Below are 19,227 nucleotides of genomic sequence, written 5' to 3' on the forward strand. Positions count from 1 at the left end.
ATATACATTTATAAATAGGAATACATGGACATATATATGCACACATGAATCCAGAACAAACTATGAGGGAGAGAAAAGGCTATTTGGGTAATGACAAACTTAGAGCATCACAATCTTTGGAAAGAAACTTGCAACATATCTGTGCCACGGTGGGAAGCCCCAGCAGCGACAGCCAGAGCTGCTCTTGTCTGCCTCGGATCTTCTTTCTCCTTCATGTCTGCAAGTCAAACCACAGCCCTTTACACCAGCTGTGAAGGAGACCGCTGATGGGCTAACAGGATTTTTCTTTTTTTTAGCTCTCACAACAATGCATCCTACCCAAAATATTTAGGAGGAAGACAAAGAAAGGCAGCCAAATTTCCTCTACATGTCTCCTCCATAAAGATATTTTGCACTCACCACTGCAGCACCAAAGATGGGATTTGCCTAAACACACACATGGGTCCTAGTGGGAGAGGAAACATACAACCAAGAGCATCTCCTGTAGATGCTTACTGCAAGGAGACAACACAAAAACCAGAGACTCCTTAACACGCAGATTACTGACCTACAAGCTTGTGAGCATTTCCAAATATGAACTGTAATGGTCTGGAGGTTATTACAAGAATACAAATAAAAGACGTCTGCAATTCAGGATTAATGACCCAATAATTTATATGATCATTCATATGAAAAATATGCAATCTAGACTTCTATTCAAATGTAAATAATTGCTTCAGCAGGCAACAAATCATACAAATCCTCCCGCATCACGGGCTTATTGACAAAATAAATGGGACCTATTGCACCAGGGCTGCAACTTCCAACAACCGTGACACGCTGCTATAGCTGTGGGGCATATCAGGTTGCAGCCAAGCACAGTAAACAGCCACAAGAATTTCAGCAGTAAAATGCAAGGGTAGGGGGTTTGTTTGTATTTAATCTGTATTCTAATGTCCCAGCATCAATAGGGAGCTGGTGATACATATGATTTAAAAGCAGAATTTTCTTCGAGCAGCTGACAATCTATGTACTCTGCAAACAAATCCATACAGGCGGACCTTAACACCAGGAGCCACATGATCTTTCCTTGTGTTTATGTGTTCGTAGATACTTTTATGCAAGTATATTGAGTTCTCCATCTCATCCTGCTCTTGTGTTGCACAAGGGCTGTTATGCATTCACCCATTCTGCACTTACACAAAAACATGCCTATCCACATTTTATTAGAAAGCCTGTCAACAAACCCCAAGTCTCATCACACTGTTCACACTGATGATTTGTTAGACTGTTCTCCATGAATAACCTGCACGCTCAAGTCAGCAGAAAGTTTCTCACTGACCTCAATGGGCATTCATCAAGTCCCTAAATGTTTGCCAGTCCCCTTGCTTTTATTTGTATTTATTGTTTAAAAAAGACACAAGTCATTTTTCAAACTGAAGGAGTGCAAAAACCTGAAAGCACAAAAATATATTTCTATTTTTATTTCTGTCTGAACTTCAAGGAAAAAAATATTACTTTAAAGAACTCAACATGCTCTGAAGTTGAAATACTGACAAGATTACTAGCATTCTAGCATTACAGAAGTGTTGCCATATAGCAGATTCCTAACAGGACTAGTTAAAAAATCAAAACAAACAAACAAACAAACAGAAGTACTGAATCAGAACAGAAGCACCACCTTTTCTGCATTTCAACGTTCTTTTCTGATCATCCCTTCTTTGCATAATTCAATTTTGTAGCTATGATCTTAATGCTACGTTCTGCAGAAAAGCTATATTTTGCTCCTCTTTGAAAAAACATTCATAAAACCCACAGCACTACAGAAATCACTTTAGAACTGAGTGTACTACCTTTATGACTTACTCTGGCAAACTTTTTCATGTTTAACAAAGAAGCAGCACACTCCTCTGTGCATGCTTGCTAATACAAAGCTTTTTCTGCTCTTATTAATTCTCTCTATCAAGTGCTATTCCCTATGCTGCAGCACCCCAGTGAAACCCAACACCCAGTAACGCTTTGTTTTGGAGAGCTGTAGTGCAGAGGTTCAGATCTGGAAATTTCATCTCTGGGCATGGAGAAAGCCCATATTATGGGCTGCCATTCCCCCTATAGTGCCTTGTTTCAGCCAGGCATCCTTGGGAGATGCCAAAAGCTGGTACCTGGAAGGTGAAATTCCACCCCTCCTCCAGGCACTGTTCTGAGGACAAGATCAAGAGAAAAGCTGACCTCACCTGAGATGTCACTAATACCATCCCTCCTTGGCCACTCCTTGTGGTTCTCATCCCTTTCCCCAATGCCTCTCAACTCAGAAAACAAAAAAAAAAACAACCCAGGAAAAGGAAAACAAATTCCTTAGAGGACAGCAAGGCAGAGCAACTCAGCAAAACCCAGCCCGTTAATGTTGAAGATGCAGCTCTCAATACCTTTACTGAAAGAAAGCTCTACTAAAAAAGGACTGGAAGATGGGACCAACTTTCTCGCTTGGAAGAAAAGACTTAATTATATCACAATCAGCTCTTAATTTTTCAGATTTTGCAGTGTATTCACCAAAATATTTCATAAAGGCACCTGCTTGTTGGATATCACAATTTGTATGATTAGTTGCTCAGGGTATTTTTTTTTTGACTTTTCATAAAGAAAACAGTGATGAATTTCATGTCTGTGAAGAACATCAGACAAAAAAGCAAAAATTGAATATCTCTTTGTCCTACACCAGGCAGAGCAGAAACAGAGCACCTTGGTTCTATGAGATGCCCCTTGGGAAGGGCAGAGCCACGAAGCCTCTGCTGAGCACCAGACCATCTCCTGAGAGCCAGACTGTTTCTCAGCCACCAACCCTGCATGGTTGGTGGCAGAGGTCCCACCACCACGATAAGCACTTGATGCATGTGTAATGCAGGAACACCAGCCCTCTCCCACTCTGGGCTCCCCGTCAATGAGCGTCAACAGCACTGTGACCTACTGGCTCTTTTTTATTTTAAAAGCCCTCAAAATTGGAAAGAGCCCCAGCGTCCCTTTCTGGAGTCAGGGAAGATGATAGCGTGTACAATTCCACATTGACTTCACCTGCCCAGGTGACTTGCTGATAATGCTGTCAAAAGTGCCTCTGTGATGAAATGATGAAGGATTTGGTGCTCAAGTGAGCACCTGGACACAGGTTCTCCATTGAATTTAGCTTCTTTCACATTTTTCAGATGTATTATTTTGCAGCTGAATTGAGATTACTGAAGCAGAAATGAACCACATCATATGACCTTCCATATATATGATAAAACCAGAACCAGACAAGCTTGCTAGCAATTCAGCATTTTATAGTGCTTCATTTGTTAAAGAAAATAAGTTTCATTTTTCTTAAGCCATGTTCAGTTAACCCTGTTTGAATAAAGAACTCTCTAGCATTTAGCTCTACATCCTGGTCATTTCAAGCTGTGACTCCGCATGGTCTTTTTCACAAGAATTGATCTGCATTTACAGATCCATATCAGAAATACATATAAGGCTTAAAGTGATGTAGGAACATTTTCTATCCCTCCAAAGAGCTTTGTCTCTGCGTGTCTTCTCCCAATAAAACTCTTAACAGAATTTAGCAAGAATTTTAGCTGATAAGTACAAGTATTGCCCCCCTGCCCCGCCTTTTTTTTCTTTGAAGCAAATCACTCCAGGGGGATTAATTTAAAATTAATTTTACAGAACAAACTGAATAAAAGCAGAAAATATACAGGTAAAAGAGAACTAAGATATGCATGTGAATAAATTTATCTTTATGCTTCATTTTGCAATGAGTTTTATCTTGGGGAAGGGAGAGGACTCTGGGTTTCAATTTATCTGAAAGCTTGATAAATAGGGCTCGGCTACACCAAGCATACCATCTAATTTTCATCCTAAAATTAACAACCCCTATCCTGAAAGCAGCTCTTATTTTGCATCTCTTCTGCTTATTGAAAGACTGCATAAGACTGCTCTCTGATGGCTAAAAAATCCCTTCAAATTTCCAGTTTAAATATACTTGAGGCTAATGTATACATGCCTGCTCCTGTGACAACCTTGTCCTTGACTTTAAATGGCTCTTTCTCCTTCCAGATTTTTGTGTGTCACCAGATTAGCAAGACAAGCTCTTCCAGGGTATGTTTATACAGCTTTTCATAGCCAAATATGCACATGCTCTCCCTGTGCAGCCAGCTGGCTGGGTCAGAGCCAGCTGCAAACTGGATGCCCTGTAGACCTTGATAGGACATTACTGAGCCTGAACTGATGGCTTTCATGAGGGCAACAGCTTAGTCTCATGCCTCTTGGTTTACAATGAGCTCAACTCTATCTGGCTTACAGCACAGGAGGAGTAAGTGTGTGTTTGCCTCCGAAATACCCTGTGCACATAGCCTCAGTCGCTCCTTTGGGAGCCTCTCCGCTTATCTTTGGCTCCTCCACAGTTTTGCAGATCTGATATCACCTCTTCTGAGCAGGGTTTGTCACCGCACCAGCCAAGTACCTCATCTGTGCTGCCTGCTTATGTGCCAGGATGCATTCAGAGTGACAAGAGGGACAGCTTTTGTTACGACCCCACACAGGCTCCGTGGGGATGACTGACTAGCTCTAGGAAAGAAAAAGTAGAATCCCGTAGTACCAGGTCAGCTTCAGGGCTGGCCTCACAGCTCACCAGTGAGCGTGGCTCTCCAACAGGAACACCAACGCTCTGCACCTGGGAGCAGTTCTGCTGCCAAATGAGTTTTGTTTTCATATTCCATGCAAGGGTTGAACAATAAAGCAAGCACAAGAAGCAGGAAGCCATTTACATCATACCATATAAGAAAAACTTGTCAGCATTTTATCAGATTAACCTGATTTTGTGTTTGAAAGTTAGATCTATACAAATTGTTTCTTATTGTAATTAACAGAAGGAACTGATAATTGCATAATAAGCAACCGTAATAATGAGAAAGTGCCAATTTCACATTTGAATTGTGCGTTATGGCAATAATTCCATGAGTTGTTAGATCAGGGACATGATTATTCTGGCAACCACTACAAAGGACACCACATTTTATGTTTAAACAGTGTGGAAGCTGGATTTGAAATTACCTTAATGCACTAATTTATACAAAGCATAGCATCCTTTCAATCATTTGTGTATTTTTCAGGTAGGTCCCTCAGCAGTCTCAAACAAAGATCAAGATCTTAAAAAACCCTCAACCAAATAATCCTGAGCTACCATTCAGACACCTGTAAATCAGTATTTCCTGATCTATTTCTGGCTACCTTTAATAGCTGTTCATCAGCTACAGAACTGCTTGGACAACAAAGCCAAGCAAGCAACTTTATAGGACCATTCATGTTAATTGCATCTGTGCTTTGTATCTACCAATAAGAGGCCACTTAGTTCTGGCAAACAAAACTTACAAGCACTGCTTGTCCTTGGATTATGTCAGATTTCAAAATAAATACAACCTGGAACTCAAACACTGCAAAGGGATTGAAAACAACTGTCACTGACAGATAAGAAGAGGAAAAGACAGATCACTTATCAAATGTACTCAGATTTGCTTTCTATCTGTGAATACTAGCTCACATAAACATATAATGTTCAAAACCAATATGGAAATACATATAAAACTAGATATGACGGAGAACAATAGTTCATCAAAACGGGATACCCCAAATTTTGCGTTAGAGTTCTAAAGATCTAACTTACCTAATTCTTTTTAGAGGTTTTTGCTGATCAAACCTTCCCTGAAACAGCCAATTGTATCTCTTCTTTTATATGCTAGTATTATTTATAACATGCTGAGAGTTAGGAATAGGCGAGTATCAATTTGAACTCTTAATATCTAAATAGATATCCTTTGATGCTGACCTTACCTTGAAGGTACAGGGAACACTGTTTGCAACCCCTAAGTTTGGACCTGACTGTGGACTACACAGCACAAATCAACAACAATGTCAAATACACGTGAGGCTGCTGTCCCAAGAGCCTTCAGCGGCAAGAAACACTTTCTGCATATCTTTATCCTAACACAACAGGTGGCTTTCCCCCATCCCCTCACCCAGGATGGGTGCACTGAACCGCCTCCCCTTGACAGTGATGAATCGCTCCATTCATCAGTTCACACAGTGTTCGAAAGTCAATGTGCGCTTTGAAAAATGTCGCTGCCCCTCCGCTGACACTCTGTGTTTCTGAGGACTCGGCATTCACTACAGCGGCATCCACCGAGTAGTGTATAAATACAAGATGTACTATATTGTAAATTCACATGAGCTAGTAAGTATAAACTTTAAGAAAATCTAAATGCTAACCACAGTCACATTCAGAATGGTAACGCTATGAAGGCATTTTCACAGACAATGGTCTAGGAGTTACGTTAGTTCCCAGGGATTTCGCAAAGCGTTTTTCTCTTGTTACCTTGGTAACTGCTACCTTGGCACCCTTGTTGATAAGCTGCACCACATTCTCCACTTGGCCTTTGTAGGCAGCTACGAGCAGGCGTTCTGAAAGCACGGCAACCACATCCTGCTGGCTCATGAATTAGGAGAGAAAGGTTTTCACGTTTCTTCGGTCCAGAAACAACAGCTTGGGATTGGTTCAAGCAGCATGCAGGCAGACGAGGAAGAACACCAGCTCCCTGGACAGCGATGTTATTGCTATGCCATCCTCGGGACCTGTGGATCAGAAAACAACACTGCTGTCTGCAAGGTTTCAGAGATGGAAGCACTGCAGCAGCTCCTCCCCGAGTGTTCGCATTGCTTTGGGAGGGGGTCACAAAAAACTCTCAGAGCCTTCTGAAGACATTGTGCTTCTGTTGCAGAGCAGAGGGATGTAGACAGTAGAACATTTTCAATGTGCTTTCATTCCCCTAGTTTGGGACAAAAATCCTTAAACTTTCTGACAACTTAACTCTCTTTTGGCCTAATCTTTATTTGCGTGGCCCCCTTTCATTCTCTCCTTCTCCTCAGCCCCAATTTCCCACGCTTCAGTTAACCAAGCATGGGTTAACTACCTTCACTGCTAATAGTAGCTCAGCCTGTGTTGGCCAAGGGAACAAGAACAGGTTATAGTTACTGGCAGCTGATATAAATATACAAGCCTCTTCCCTGGAAGCACTGAGCGCAGTCAGCAATTAAAGGCAGCTGACTGTTTCCTCATGAGTATAAAATGCTTCACAGCCTCTCCCGAACCATCCCAAGGACACTTTTGGGAGCGCTCACAACCTGCAACTGGGAAACATTCATCTTTGCCATCAGTAAGAAATTATATTCCCCTGCAGTGCTGACATCACACACCACTGACCACAGAAACAATTCAGATCTAGCATTCGGCATGCAAACTTGTGAGCGTGTTCTTCTTCCTGGGCTCCACTGACCCATCCTATGAGCCACTGGAGCTGAAAAGAGATTTCTGACATAGTTCCAGAAAATGCATCCATAGATCACTGAGCTGTAGGATCCAGAACCTGCCCGGTTTAGGAGGATATCAGCTTTACCTGTGCTTTTCACACTTTGGCATTTAATTGTTTCGGTACAGGAGAAACACTTTTAAGATAGACAGTGCGTATACAGGTGATTTATCTTTCTCTCGCTCTCTTGAAATATCACTGCTCCTTATCAGCTACCAGTATTACAGGCTTTGTGCAGTCTAAGGGTAATTGGTACAGTGACTAGATGATCTTGGAGATTGATAGTTGAATATATCTTTCACCTTTAAGTGATAGTTGAATGTAGTATCTTTCACCCTTATATTACCCCTTTGAATCCATCTCAAAACAGTAATAACTAAAAGCTATTACTGCTTAATGGCTTTGCTGCCCCTCTAAATTGATCTGTCTCCGTTTAGCTGTTAGTACAAAACCCTCCCCATCATAATCCCAGCATTCAGAGTACTGATGTTTTTGCTAGCAGCTTCAGCTGGGAGATCACTGACAGAACAGCAGAAAGAATTAATTTCCATCCTCATAGCAGGGGAGACACTCCCAGCAACAAGGAGATAATGTATGGTGTTTGTGGCACATGAACTCCCCATCTTCTAAATACTGGGGGCAAGACTTTAATGAGTATCACTCCAATGATACAAGATTGTATCCACCAGTACATCTCTGCAACAAAAAGATGCTGTAGCCTTGTTTAATTGAATGGTTAATAGGGTATTGTGATCCTCTGTGTCACCAAAGTGGTATCAAAAGTCCCTGGGCCCTGCAGGATCACAAATCTACACTAAACATTCTTGATCACGTATATTGAAACCATGTTAGTTAATTTGTAGTAGTGGATGATACTAGCAGAATTTAATTTGCACTCCCATTAGTATTAATGAATCTTAAAGCACTTTATGAGCATTAGTTCTTCTAACACCCTTTGAGGTGAATAATACACTCAAGAATACTACCGTTATTTTAGAAAAAGGCCTGCTAAAGCACAGGAAAGTTACTGGTTTCTCCAAGGTTAAGAGAAAAGTCATGTCAAAGCCAGGAAATAACTCCATAGAATTGACTCTTGATTATAAGCAAGGTATAAGCATTAGGTAATAATATTTCCTGGTAGAACATTCATGTTAGCTTTTCTTCATCTTCCTCTTGCTTTCTAAGCACAAACATATTTGAAGCAACATGGAAATGGCTGCACATTTCTTCAGAGAAACAAGACAAAAACTTTCGGGGCCTCAAAGACAATGCAACAAGGGACAACAGAGAAGCGGTGATGTACCCTGTGCCGCTGGACTGGTTCCACCCACACCCTCAATGTGAAGGATGTGGTTTGGACACTCCAGCAACATGGAAAAGACAGAAGTAAGAAGAAAAGCACCTCATGTCCTTCACCAGCACTGTACCTGTTGTGCCCTGCCCTCCAGCACAGTGATGTGCCCAGTAAAGTACAAACCATATTAAAAAGCCAAGAAATGCAGCCAGCCTACATGTAATAGTCTGATCTGTGAAAACCAACACAAGTTTTGATCTCACCTCTGTGTAAGGTTTTTGCATCTGTTTTCCAGTGGCTCAAGTTATTGAAGCAAGCTGAAACCTCCAAGCCTGGCCATCCAGATCCGACCCTCCCATCACATTCCAAAGCAGCAGCTCCATAACCCAGGAGTGCTTCTCACTCCTTCCCTCCGTGACCAACACACACAGCAGGGCAAATCTTACAACAGGGATCTTTCTCCGTGAGGCTTCAGGCAGCAGGATTGTTTCTGTGCCAGCCCTTGCCTGTGCAGCAATGGGTTCTAGGTGAAATGTACCATCAACTATTTGTTCCCATCTTTACACTTAACCTCGCTGCCCATACACCGACAACCAGCTCTGCGCATCTGAAAACATCTGTAGTCAGACCCTGTTTGGTTTTCTTACTCCTTAAATAATTTAAAAAAAAAAAAAGCAGTAGCATCACTGACACTGAGATATTTTCATATTTACTGCAGAAAGCCCAATGCAAGCACTTTCCTGACGTGCTGACATTTCTGAGCAAATTCACAGAAAGAGTAGATGCCTGTTAGGTTGCTGCCACATACAGTAATACCTTAAATGACTTAAAACAGCAATAAGTTTAGCGCAGCCAGAGTGAAGTCCAGTTAACTTGTACATACCTATGCAAGGTAAATGCTGGAAATTGTACTCACTTCCTAGCTTGATTCTTCTCTCTCTCCTTCGCTGCCTTCCCATCACTGCAGCACGTTTTCCCTGGAGATCATCAGCCTCCTCAGCCAGCCAGCCCTGCCACGCTGGAGTGACAGACTGCGATGGCACTGCTGTTATCATGTAGTTTGCCTTCTTGCCTCTTCCACCAATTGGATTGCATACAGAAACATATTAAGTCTATTCAGCTCTTGGTCTTTTCCAGATCTCTCCCACATTGTCTCAGTCGCTGGCAGCCATGGGTCCCTTTTCCAAGAGGGCAGTCATGTTACAAGCCTGGCTTCTGCTTTGGGCTGTTTCACATACCGGTGCTCGCACAACAGGTCACATTCCCCACACCAGCTGCTTTACATCTCCTCAGCTGGGATTATTTATAACTCAGAAAAATGCATCCCATTCAGATAGGAAGCATGCACCAACTTTCCTATTCTCCTCAGCCAGCAGGAAAAGGCAATGGGTGACCAGTGGCAGTGGCAAACAACAACCAACCTTCTCCTTCCCCTCCCGACAGACCCTTGAGCAGAGAAGCAAAGCAGCTGCACAGAAGCCCCTCCTCAGCTCAACAGGCAGCAGAGTCGCTCCCTGCCAGCTTTAACTCTCTACGTGCCTCAGACACACAGAGCATCTTTTCCCTGAGCACATCTGCAGCCACAGCAAGAGGAAGGTACCAGATGTCCGAGGACTACAATTAAAAGCTCGATCACCCTTTTCATACCCAGATGGTGCAAAATGAACCTGACAACACAATTGCAGGCGTCACATCGTATCCCTGCTGCCCAGAATTAAATCCCTCATTATCACCGCCCCAAGTCCAGGAGCTCGAGGGAACCACGGAGCACAGGAATATCCAAACCGTCTGTCTTAAAAACAACTAAAAGGAGTTTGCTTTAACATATTTTTAAATAAGAAACAGCCACCTCTGTGTTTCTTTGTTCAAGATCAGATTACTTACCTGGGGCAGGCTGGGAAAGCAACACATACTTCCCCAGCCTCTCTGGGAAGCCGGTTAAATGCGATGCCCACAGTTTCGGTTGCTCTGCCGCAGGGCAGTCCCTCCTAAGGATAACCTGCTCACCTCATGGGTAGAGTGTGGAAAAGGACAAGATGAGCATGGATTAGTGTTCCCAACCAGCAGCAGCGAGGCTCCGTCCCCAGGCGCTGAGGTCCAGCTGCATCCCCCACAGATGATGCCTGCACCTCAACGAGTGACGCCGCCCCACGGATGCTGTGGGAGATGTTTGGCTGGGATGGACGGCACAGCATGGCGTGGGTGAGCAGCCAGTTGCTCCATGGAGTGGTTGTAAAGCTTGCGGCTCCGGCTTCTCTCCCGTGCAAAGGCAGAGCAGGCAAAAAACATTCTATGCACCTTCGTGCTCCCCAGCTCCCTCCCCTCTGAACTGTAGCCAGGCTGCTTCAGTGATCGTATCGCCTACACACCAGTAATAAAAAAGTACAGGAAGGATGATTTTTGAAAGCCAAGGGAAGTCTGGGACACATCAAACATCACAGACACGGAAAAGCTAGACAACAGATTCTCCTAAACTCACAGGAAAAAAAAAACACCTACAGCTTCTTCACTGAGGAAAGAGATAAAGCTAAAAACTCTGAAAGATTTGAGACATCAGCTAATATGAAGTCCCTTGTGATAAATGGAAAGGATGCAATGCCAGAGCACAGGTCGCTCTCAGTGCAATCTCCAAGTTAAATCAGTACCTAGATAAAATAATACTTACATAGCCAATAAAAAGTTTCCATGTGTACTAAGGTAGAAAAAGAAAGGGGGGGGGGGGGGGGAAAAAAGGATGCCCCTGTTCTGCAAGGGATCCTAAATCCCCTTTTCCAGTTTATATTTCTAGTTTATCACCAGAAATTATGTTCAATAGTCCAAGAAAAAAATCTCAGCACCTGGTAGCTTCATTTTATGTAACATAAATAAACAAATAAAATTACTCTAGACTGTTTTAGAATAGCCCAGTGTAAGAAATAGAGCCAGACCATTTTGTTATGGGAGTGCACATAATAGCTACTATTTTATAGCAATAAAAAAATCTTTCTAAGAAAACTTCCTGTGTCTTAATTCTGCCCATCTCTTCTTTGCTCTGCTCTCAGAACAAAATGGGTTCCTTTGCTTATTAGTAGATAACAGCACATGAAAAATCCATAAAATGCTCTTCTTGTCCACTCTCTTTGAGAAGCAGTTTGTCACATTTAAAATATGACATAAAGATTTTCTTTTCCAGAGAGATGGAAAGTGATGTAACACAAAGCAGCATTTTTCAGCAGAGTGGATTATTGCATTGGAAAGAGTGAATTTCCTAGAATCAAACTCATTTTACCATTTCCTGCAGGATGCAGATATACCTACCATTTCTCTCCAGTGGCTTCAGGAGGTTTTTTTTCAAGACCTGAGGCACTGCTTTCCTTTAAGTGATTTTTCTCCAGTTCCCTCATGGATCCAGGATAAACCCCTCATGAAAAATGTATGTATTTTGCTAAGGGGAGGACTCTGCCTCTCTTCCCTTCCTGCCCCACAAGACAGTTGAAAACAAGTCAACGGTGTCACTATGAAAACCACACCAGCAGCAGCTGTGTGTGGAAAACATCAAAGACCCACCAAGTCAAGAACACTATGCTTTTGATTCACACTGTTCTTCAAAATTACATTAATATTATTTTTGGAGTTAGATTTTGTATTGATCAACATTTTTAACTGGGCATCTACATAAAAGTCTGGTCACTCATATGTTGCTCTCTGCTTTTTTTCCTATTGTTTTCATTGCATACTTCATTGCACCAAGTAAAATATTCAGTTTTCATATGAACAGTAATTCTTCACCCTAACGATTAACGCGGTCTGGGACATCCAAGAACATTTTCTAGGCTTTTTTTGTTTATTTCCCCTGTTGCTATTAATTACTTCAACAGTGACTATTTAGCAACCTCCCAGGGAGCATCTGCATGACAGCTGCTCATCACGCCTCCCATCACAACCAGACTGGACTGATTGATGTCACTGCTCCACGGTAGCTGGTGGCCACCTGCAGCAGAGCCCACAGCCCGCCCTAAAGGCGATGGATGTGGGGAGACAGCAACTGCAGCCTCTCCAACTGCTTTGTCAAGCGCGGCTCTGTTGTCCAGCCTCCACCATTGGCTTCACTGAATGTAAACCCTCAGCTGCACAGCAGCTCTCAGGTTATGCTACGTTACCACCAAAACAAACCTCTAAAGCAGAACACCTTTGGAGAGCAGCACATGAAGACCAATGATGAAAATCAGAGGCAGTTTCAAGTCATCAGTTAGACATTGCTAATCTCTTTGTATGAACACAACTCATTTTCTTTCCCTCCTATTTATCTCTTTGCCGTGTAAGTCCTGACTCCCCTTATCCACCGTGCAGGTTATGTACTTACCACTTATCACACAACATGATTTGTTGGTTGTTTATTTTTTTTATTTAGCTTATCTCATTTAACTTTATTACTCTCCCCTCCCTCCCTTTCAACACCTGTGTGCACACACATGCCAAAACAATTCAGTACAAGCCAGCTCGGTTCTCAGCAAGCCCTTGTCAGTTGAGCGCTATTTACATGACAAAACAGTATCTATTGTCTGATAGGGGACAGTGCCTGTCTGCAAACACACACACATGAGATTTCTCACTGCCATTTGCATAAAATCAGTTAGGAGGTCTTTCCAGCTCACTGCTATTTAACAGAAGTGCTGAAGCCCAACCTTGGGAACGAAGCAGGCACGCGGCTGCGCTCGTGGGAGAGTGGGATTTTGCACTGCACTCACACACAGTGGGGCTTCTGGATGGGAGAACCCTCCCTCACCATCATCCTCTGAGCACGAGCCACCTGCCAATCAATTAAATGGCCATACAGATCCCACCAGACTGCAGAACCTTAGAGGGAGCAGAAGGTGCCAAAATCCTTTCCATAAACTCCCTTCCTCCTCCTCCTCTTCCCCCACTTCTTATTCCTAAGGGTACATCCTCCACTGCCAGGAAAGGCCTTCCAACCTCTGTGCTTCACCTCTGTAGCAGTTTTAGAGACACAACTTTTCAAATTACCGACAGCACAGGCAGTATCTGCCATTCAGTCTGAGGACCTCGCAGCCCCCATGTTGGTGTGGCAGCACAGAGGTCTTCTCCTTGTGTTTGTTCTGAACCCTTCTCCCTGCCAACACAACCAACCCCACACGCCCCCAGCCAGTATATGACGGCAACTCAGATTGACACTGCAAAAGACACACTGGAAAATTTCAAGAAAAAAAACTAATTCCTATATTTATAGATTTTTTTCAAGGCCAAAAACCATTGCTGCAATAATCTAATGCCAGCTGGCACCAAGCCACAAACTTCTATTTGAGCTAGATCCTGTCTTTTATAAACATGAATAATGACACGCAGCCAGGCAGCAATCAGAAAATGTTCTGACTGACAGAGCAGGGAAGAAAACACACATTTACCAGCTTCACAATGTTTTCCAGCTGACAAAAGAGCATTGTAGATGTTCTTCCTGTTCAAGAAAAACACAACTTGGGAGCTGCCAGTAACAATGACACAAGTCCCTCCTGCACTGTCACAGCTGACGTCTTGTGAGAGCACTGGGAGATGCAGTAATGTAGCTGGACTGGTGCCCCCCAGTTCAGCACTGAATCACAGAGATACTCTGAGTTTCTGAGATGTTATGGTATTAGCAGAATATTCCTCAATATCAGTAAGCGTCTGGCACAAGTGCAAGAGTCTGGCAGGCGGGGTGCCAATTAAAAGCTTAATTAGGCTCAAGCTGAAAGTCAGTGGATGAAATCCTAGGGATTCAGTGGCTGGAGGGAAGAGAGACGTATTCAGACAAACATAGGTGGAAATATTGACTATGTCCAGTGTAACCCATGGAACAGGGTAAGCCCTGGTTATGGTGTACACTGTTACCGTCAAGAGAAGGTTATTTTTCCAGTTGCCTCCCATCATGGCATACTGCAACAGCAAGAGGAAGCACAAATATCTAGGGATTTGGCGCACCCTGGAAAATGGGCAAGTGAGAGAAACTGAGCGCAGTGGGAAAGTGAACATGGAAGTTGCACAGCACCGCAGGGGGCACGGCATCACCCGGCCAGTCAGCATGGCTGGGATGTAATTCTTACCTCCTAAACCCATGTGCTGGTCATCCCCCAGTGCAGCTGTCAAGAAGCTGGCTGTAACACCCAAGCAAAACAGTTATCAATTGGCTAAACCCAGCTGCAACTGGTCCACACAGGGAACTGACTTAGGGAAGGTCCCAAACCTTCTGAGCCTACCAGAGCTCTCAGCAAACTCTGGGAGCCGCCTGAAGATGGTCTCCAAATATTGGGAAGCAACTTAAAAGCATCTTTGAGGAGATCCTAGTAAGGAGAGAGCCCAACCTTTAGTGACTACAAAGCCTTCTGAAAAAGTGTGGGCTTAGGAACTTTATCCTACCCTATTCTACCCATGAGTTGAGTCAAAGGTAGCAAAGACCCTCTCAGGTTATGCACAAAGCCCCCATGCTGCACATTTCTCATGGTGCTCAATGCACCTGGCAGCAGGTGAAGAGGACAAAGCTTTTACCTTTGTACCTTAGGCTCAGTTCCGCTCCAGGTCAGGTCAGCTACCAAAGCTGCTGTTTCATGGCTGCACAGGATCCTTTCTGACATGTGCAGGAGGTCTTGACTCCAATTCTAATACAAAGATGTTCATAAATGACAAATAAATTGCAACACATTAAATGATACATTTCTGAACAGTCTCAGCAAATAGGCTAGACTTCCACATAATTTCTTACATATGGAGGTATATAATGGCACAGAAACGAGGGCAATGAACAGATACTTCAAGGCTGCAATACTGTCAGTGTTGTACACCAAACAATTACTACACTTACTACTTTTCCCTGCAAAATAAGCCATTTTCTCAAAATGGCTCCTAATCTTTTTCTACCTTAGTAATTAAGATATTACTGTTTGTAATTTCCATTACTGAGGCATGGAAGACCACTTTTTTGATTATGTTAAAGGAGTGTTACATCATATTCTATAACATGCTGCAGTCCTCCCAGGACTAAAACAATTACTTCCACTAGTAGCATCCCACAGCTGCTAATCAATCTGAAATGTCTAGATAACTTAAGTCAAATCCTTGCATAAAACAAATCCTGGTGATAAAAGTAAGTTTAAAAAATATTAAATAATGGATTTGGGAAAGGATTGTATGCATCAGATATTTTTTTTTTTTTCTGCTTTACTGTATGGTGCTATTAACCCTAAGATCCTTCCACGGTGATGGCATGGATGATCTTGTTTCTATGTCAGCTTACAACAGCGACAGGCAACAGCTAAACTGGGATAATCTTGATGGAAAATCTCTAGCAAGACCAGAAGGTGCACTGGTGAGAACATGTTAACAAGGGAGGCTTCATGGGGTAAAAGATCCTCCCTAGACACTGACAGTTAATATATCTTCCTCGATAACTCCTGCACAGGCCTTGGACCACAGGCCTCTGTCATGGGAGTTGAGGACAGTGAAACCAACGCGCTGCAAAGGAACAATGGCTAATGAGCTTTCACACCACTCTCTCCTCCTCCCCAAACCAACTTGTAGTACAAACAGTTTACTTTTTTTTTCCTGTTATAACAACCTTAAGGGATGCTTTCTTATGAGTTATGAAGGTGCATCTTCCATAAGGAAAACGGGTATTGATTGGCTTCCACAATCCCATTTAATCTGCACCTTCCTGAATCACAGATTCTCATCCACCTCTGTAGCTCACAAATCACCAGAGTGTAACAAGAAGGTCTGCTTCCCATACTGCAGCGACCTCCTGAGATGCCAAGCTTCCAATCTGGCTCTGTGGGCACTTATTTCTCAGTGCCAGGTACCACCCTCTCCCAAGTAACCATTTGAAGCAAGCTCTCGTACTCACCATGTGTAAGGGACTGTTACCATTGAACTGCTTTGGCTCAACATCGCTGCCAACCCCCCCCACGATCTCATAAGGGATCTTTATTGCAATGAAGAGCTGATCTCGTGAGCGCTGCCAAACTGTCCCCAACGGAAAAACCATGACATCCACCCGAAGTGCGCTTATCAAGTTGAACACCAGCGCACGACAATGCCTTCCTGAACCACGACATCTACCCGAAGCGTGCTTATCAAGTGGCACCTGGGCATGACAATGCATTCCTGAAAATGGGTGGACTATTCGGGGAAATCATGGACTGGGGCAATAAATGGGGGAGCCTCTGGCTTCTTCGTTGCTCGGTGGGCTTGGGGTGCTCGACTTCGTCATTGCTCGGTGGGCTCGGGGTGCCCGGCTTCTTCACTGTTCGATGAACTCTTCTTCGTTGCTCGTGGACTCAACCTTGTGTGTGTTGCTGCGTGTGCCTTCCCCGAACTTCCTGGAGCTTGGAACATCATCATCACCCTGTGGCTGTGTCTTCATCATCACCTGCACCGAGACCGATCCAACAGGACATCGCTGGATTCGTGGTGGTGGTAATTAGCTGCATCTCTACCATCTTCTTGCTTAGGGATTCTAACTTTTCCTTTCTTTTCCTCTCTGCCCTGTCGCTGTTGTCAGTTGTTAAAATAAAGCTCACAAGATTGTACGGCATCTGACCTCGTTTGTGCCTTAATCTTGGTCTCTTGGGATCGTTTAAGAACCCTCCCTGATATTGGATCGGGACACCATGGTAAAATCTTCCTCTGCTGGGGAAGGAGACCAAGTTACTTTGTGTATTTTCAGACACCAATACATTTATTTGTGTTGTGGAAGAAGAGAGAATTTTCTCTTTGTGTTGATGTCATTATGCCTGTCACCATGTAGAGTGTTCCTGATTTTAACATTTGCATTAGCAGGCAGTAAAAACTGCTGAATATCTTCAGGGTTTAAACCCTTCATGTACAACATTCATCAAGGACAATACATACAGGACAAATGGAGAAGGATGTGCAAGCATTACTTGCTTCATAAATCTGTTTGCAAGTTCTGAAAAATTACTCACTATGGGCTAAATATATTTTCATCAGAGAGGATCATAAATCAATTCAAAAGCTTTCTGCAAATGCCTTCATTTCTCACCCAGTTGCTAGACCTGGAGGCGCTGCACTGGAGAGGGCTGAGATTACTGCTTCAAATGGCTGAGCGCAAAATCATGTAACTATCAGCACCTTTTAAACATACCACTACTACCATGCTGTGAACCACCTTCTGAATGTCTAGGTGTGTCTAATAGCAGAATTTCAGTATGACACAGATGAAGACTTTCAACACCGAGAGGAAACATTTTAAAACAACAGCTTAACTGCACAATTCACTCTTCTTGTAAAACGCTGATGCTAGCTGGTCCTGTGCTATTCCTGTTGCAGTAATTGTAATAGATCTAATGTATCTACTCTGCTTCACTGATAATTAGTGTAAGTAGGGCCATTACAAGTTTACAAATCAGATGCCCTGATATCACGTATGATTTATCAAACGCAGTTTTACTGTCTCCACCATCCGATTCAACATTATACACAGAAGTGTTAATGGGGTAACATTTCCCAAGTATTCAGCCACATTTTCAGAATTTTCTGGGGGTCTGCTATTGAGCAGATTCTTCGTACCCTTGCCAGGAGCCCTTTACAACCTTGTGAGAAATCCCAGGAAGGTTGGCAACAGTTTGCGCGGGACAGCCAGCCAGTTCTACAAAACTTACAGCATCACAGTCTGGCTGCAGTTGGCAGGGATCTCTATAGGTCATCTGATACAACCACCCTACTCAGACAGGACCATCTACAGCCAGTTACCCAGGACCATGCCCAGGCGGCGTTTGAATATCTCCAAGGACAGGGACTCCACAACCTCACTGGGCAACCTGTGCCAGTCGTCAGTCACCCTCATGATAAGAAAGGTGATGATGTTTAGAGGGAACCTGCTCTGTTTCAGTTTGTGCCGATTTCCTCTGTTCCAGTTTGTGCCCTATGCACTGAAAATAGCCTGTCCTGGCTCCGTCCCCTTTGCTTTCTCCCTCCAAGTACTTGTGTACATTCATGGGATCCCTCCAAGCCTGCTCTTATCCAGGCAGTACCAGCTCCCTCAGCCTTTGCTTATAAAGGAGATTCTCCAGTCCCTTCATGGCCCTTCACCAGAAAATTTAAGCTATAGTCACCTGAAGCCACTGAAATTAACCACATGTTTAAAATTGCACACATGCTCATTGGGTTTAATGTTTACACCGCAGTAAGAGGAAATTACTTCTTCACCCAGAGAACAGGAAAGTCTATAGAACAGCAGGGTATGCACTGCTCTCAGAATACTTGGCACATCAAACAGCTTAATTCATTACTCTTGCAATCTAAATGGTTTCTCTTGGAATGAGGTTAGGAAAGCCAGAGATTTTCACCAGTGGGACTCAAACAGCAGGATGGGATCCCTACTGCGAGCATGCCCCCGCAACACATCTCCCTGGAGCACATTTGTGCTTTTTCTCAGCACGATTAGCATTCTTGTCTACTGTATCCTTGTCAACTTCTTTATTGTCTTTGTTTCTTTTCACGTGCAAGAGCTCCAAAACCAATATTCAAACCATGCCCATCACCCATGTTGCCAGTCCATGCTCAGACTTGTGTGCTGCA

General features: G+C 43.4%; 1 protein-coding gene across 6 annotated transcripts in view; it reads right to left on the reverse strand.

Moving 5' to 3' along the window:
* Positions 1–19,227, reverse strand: part of ANKRD6 (ankyrin repeat domain 6) — a 102,041-nt gene that overhangs the window by 30,739 nt on the left and 52,075 nt on the right. For 4 of the 6 annotated variants that reach the window (XM_069851247.1, XM_069851250.1, XM_069851251.1 and 1 more), the window contains one exon: positions 6,377–6,633. The exons of 1 other annotated variant lie outside the window; for it this stretch is intronic. In XM_069851247.1, coding sequence (XP_069707348.1) covers positions 6,377–6,496 — 120 coding nt within the window. In that variant the 5' untranslated portion in view covers positions 6,497–6,633. Of the gene's footprint in view, positions 1–6,376; positions 6,634–9,577; positions 10,076–19,227 lie in introns of those variants that run through there. One more of the 6 variants, XM_069851252.1, reaches the window with a different exon arrangement.

The sequence above is a fragment of the Phaenicophaeus curvirostris genome, chromosome 2 (genome assembly GCF_032191515.1).
Source record: "Phaenicophaeus curvirostris isolate KB17595 chromosome 2, BPBGC_Pcur_1.0, whole genome shotgun sequence".
Lineage (NCBI taxonomy): Eukaryota > Metazoa > Chordata > Aves > Cuculiformes > Cuculidae > Phaenicophaeus > Phaenicophaeus curvirostris.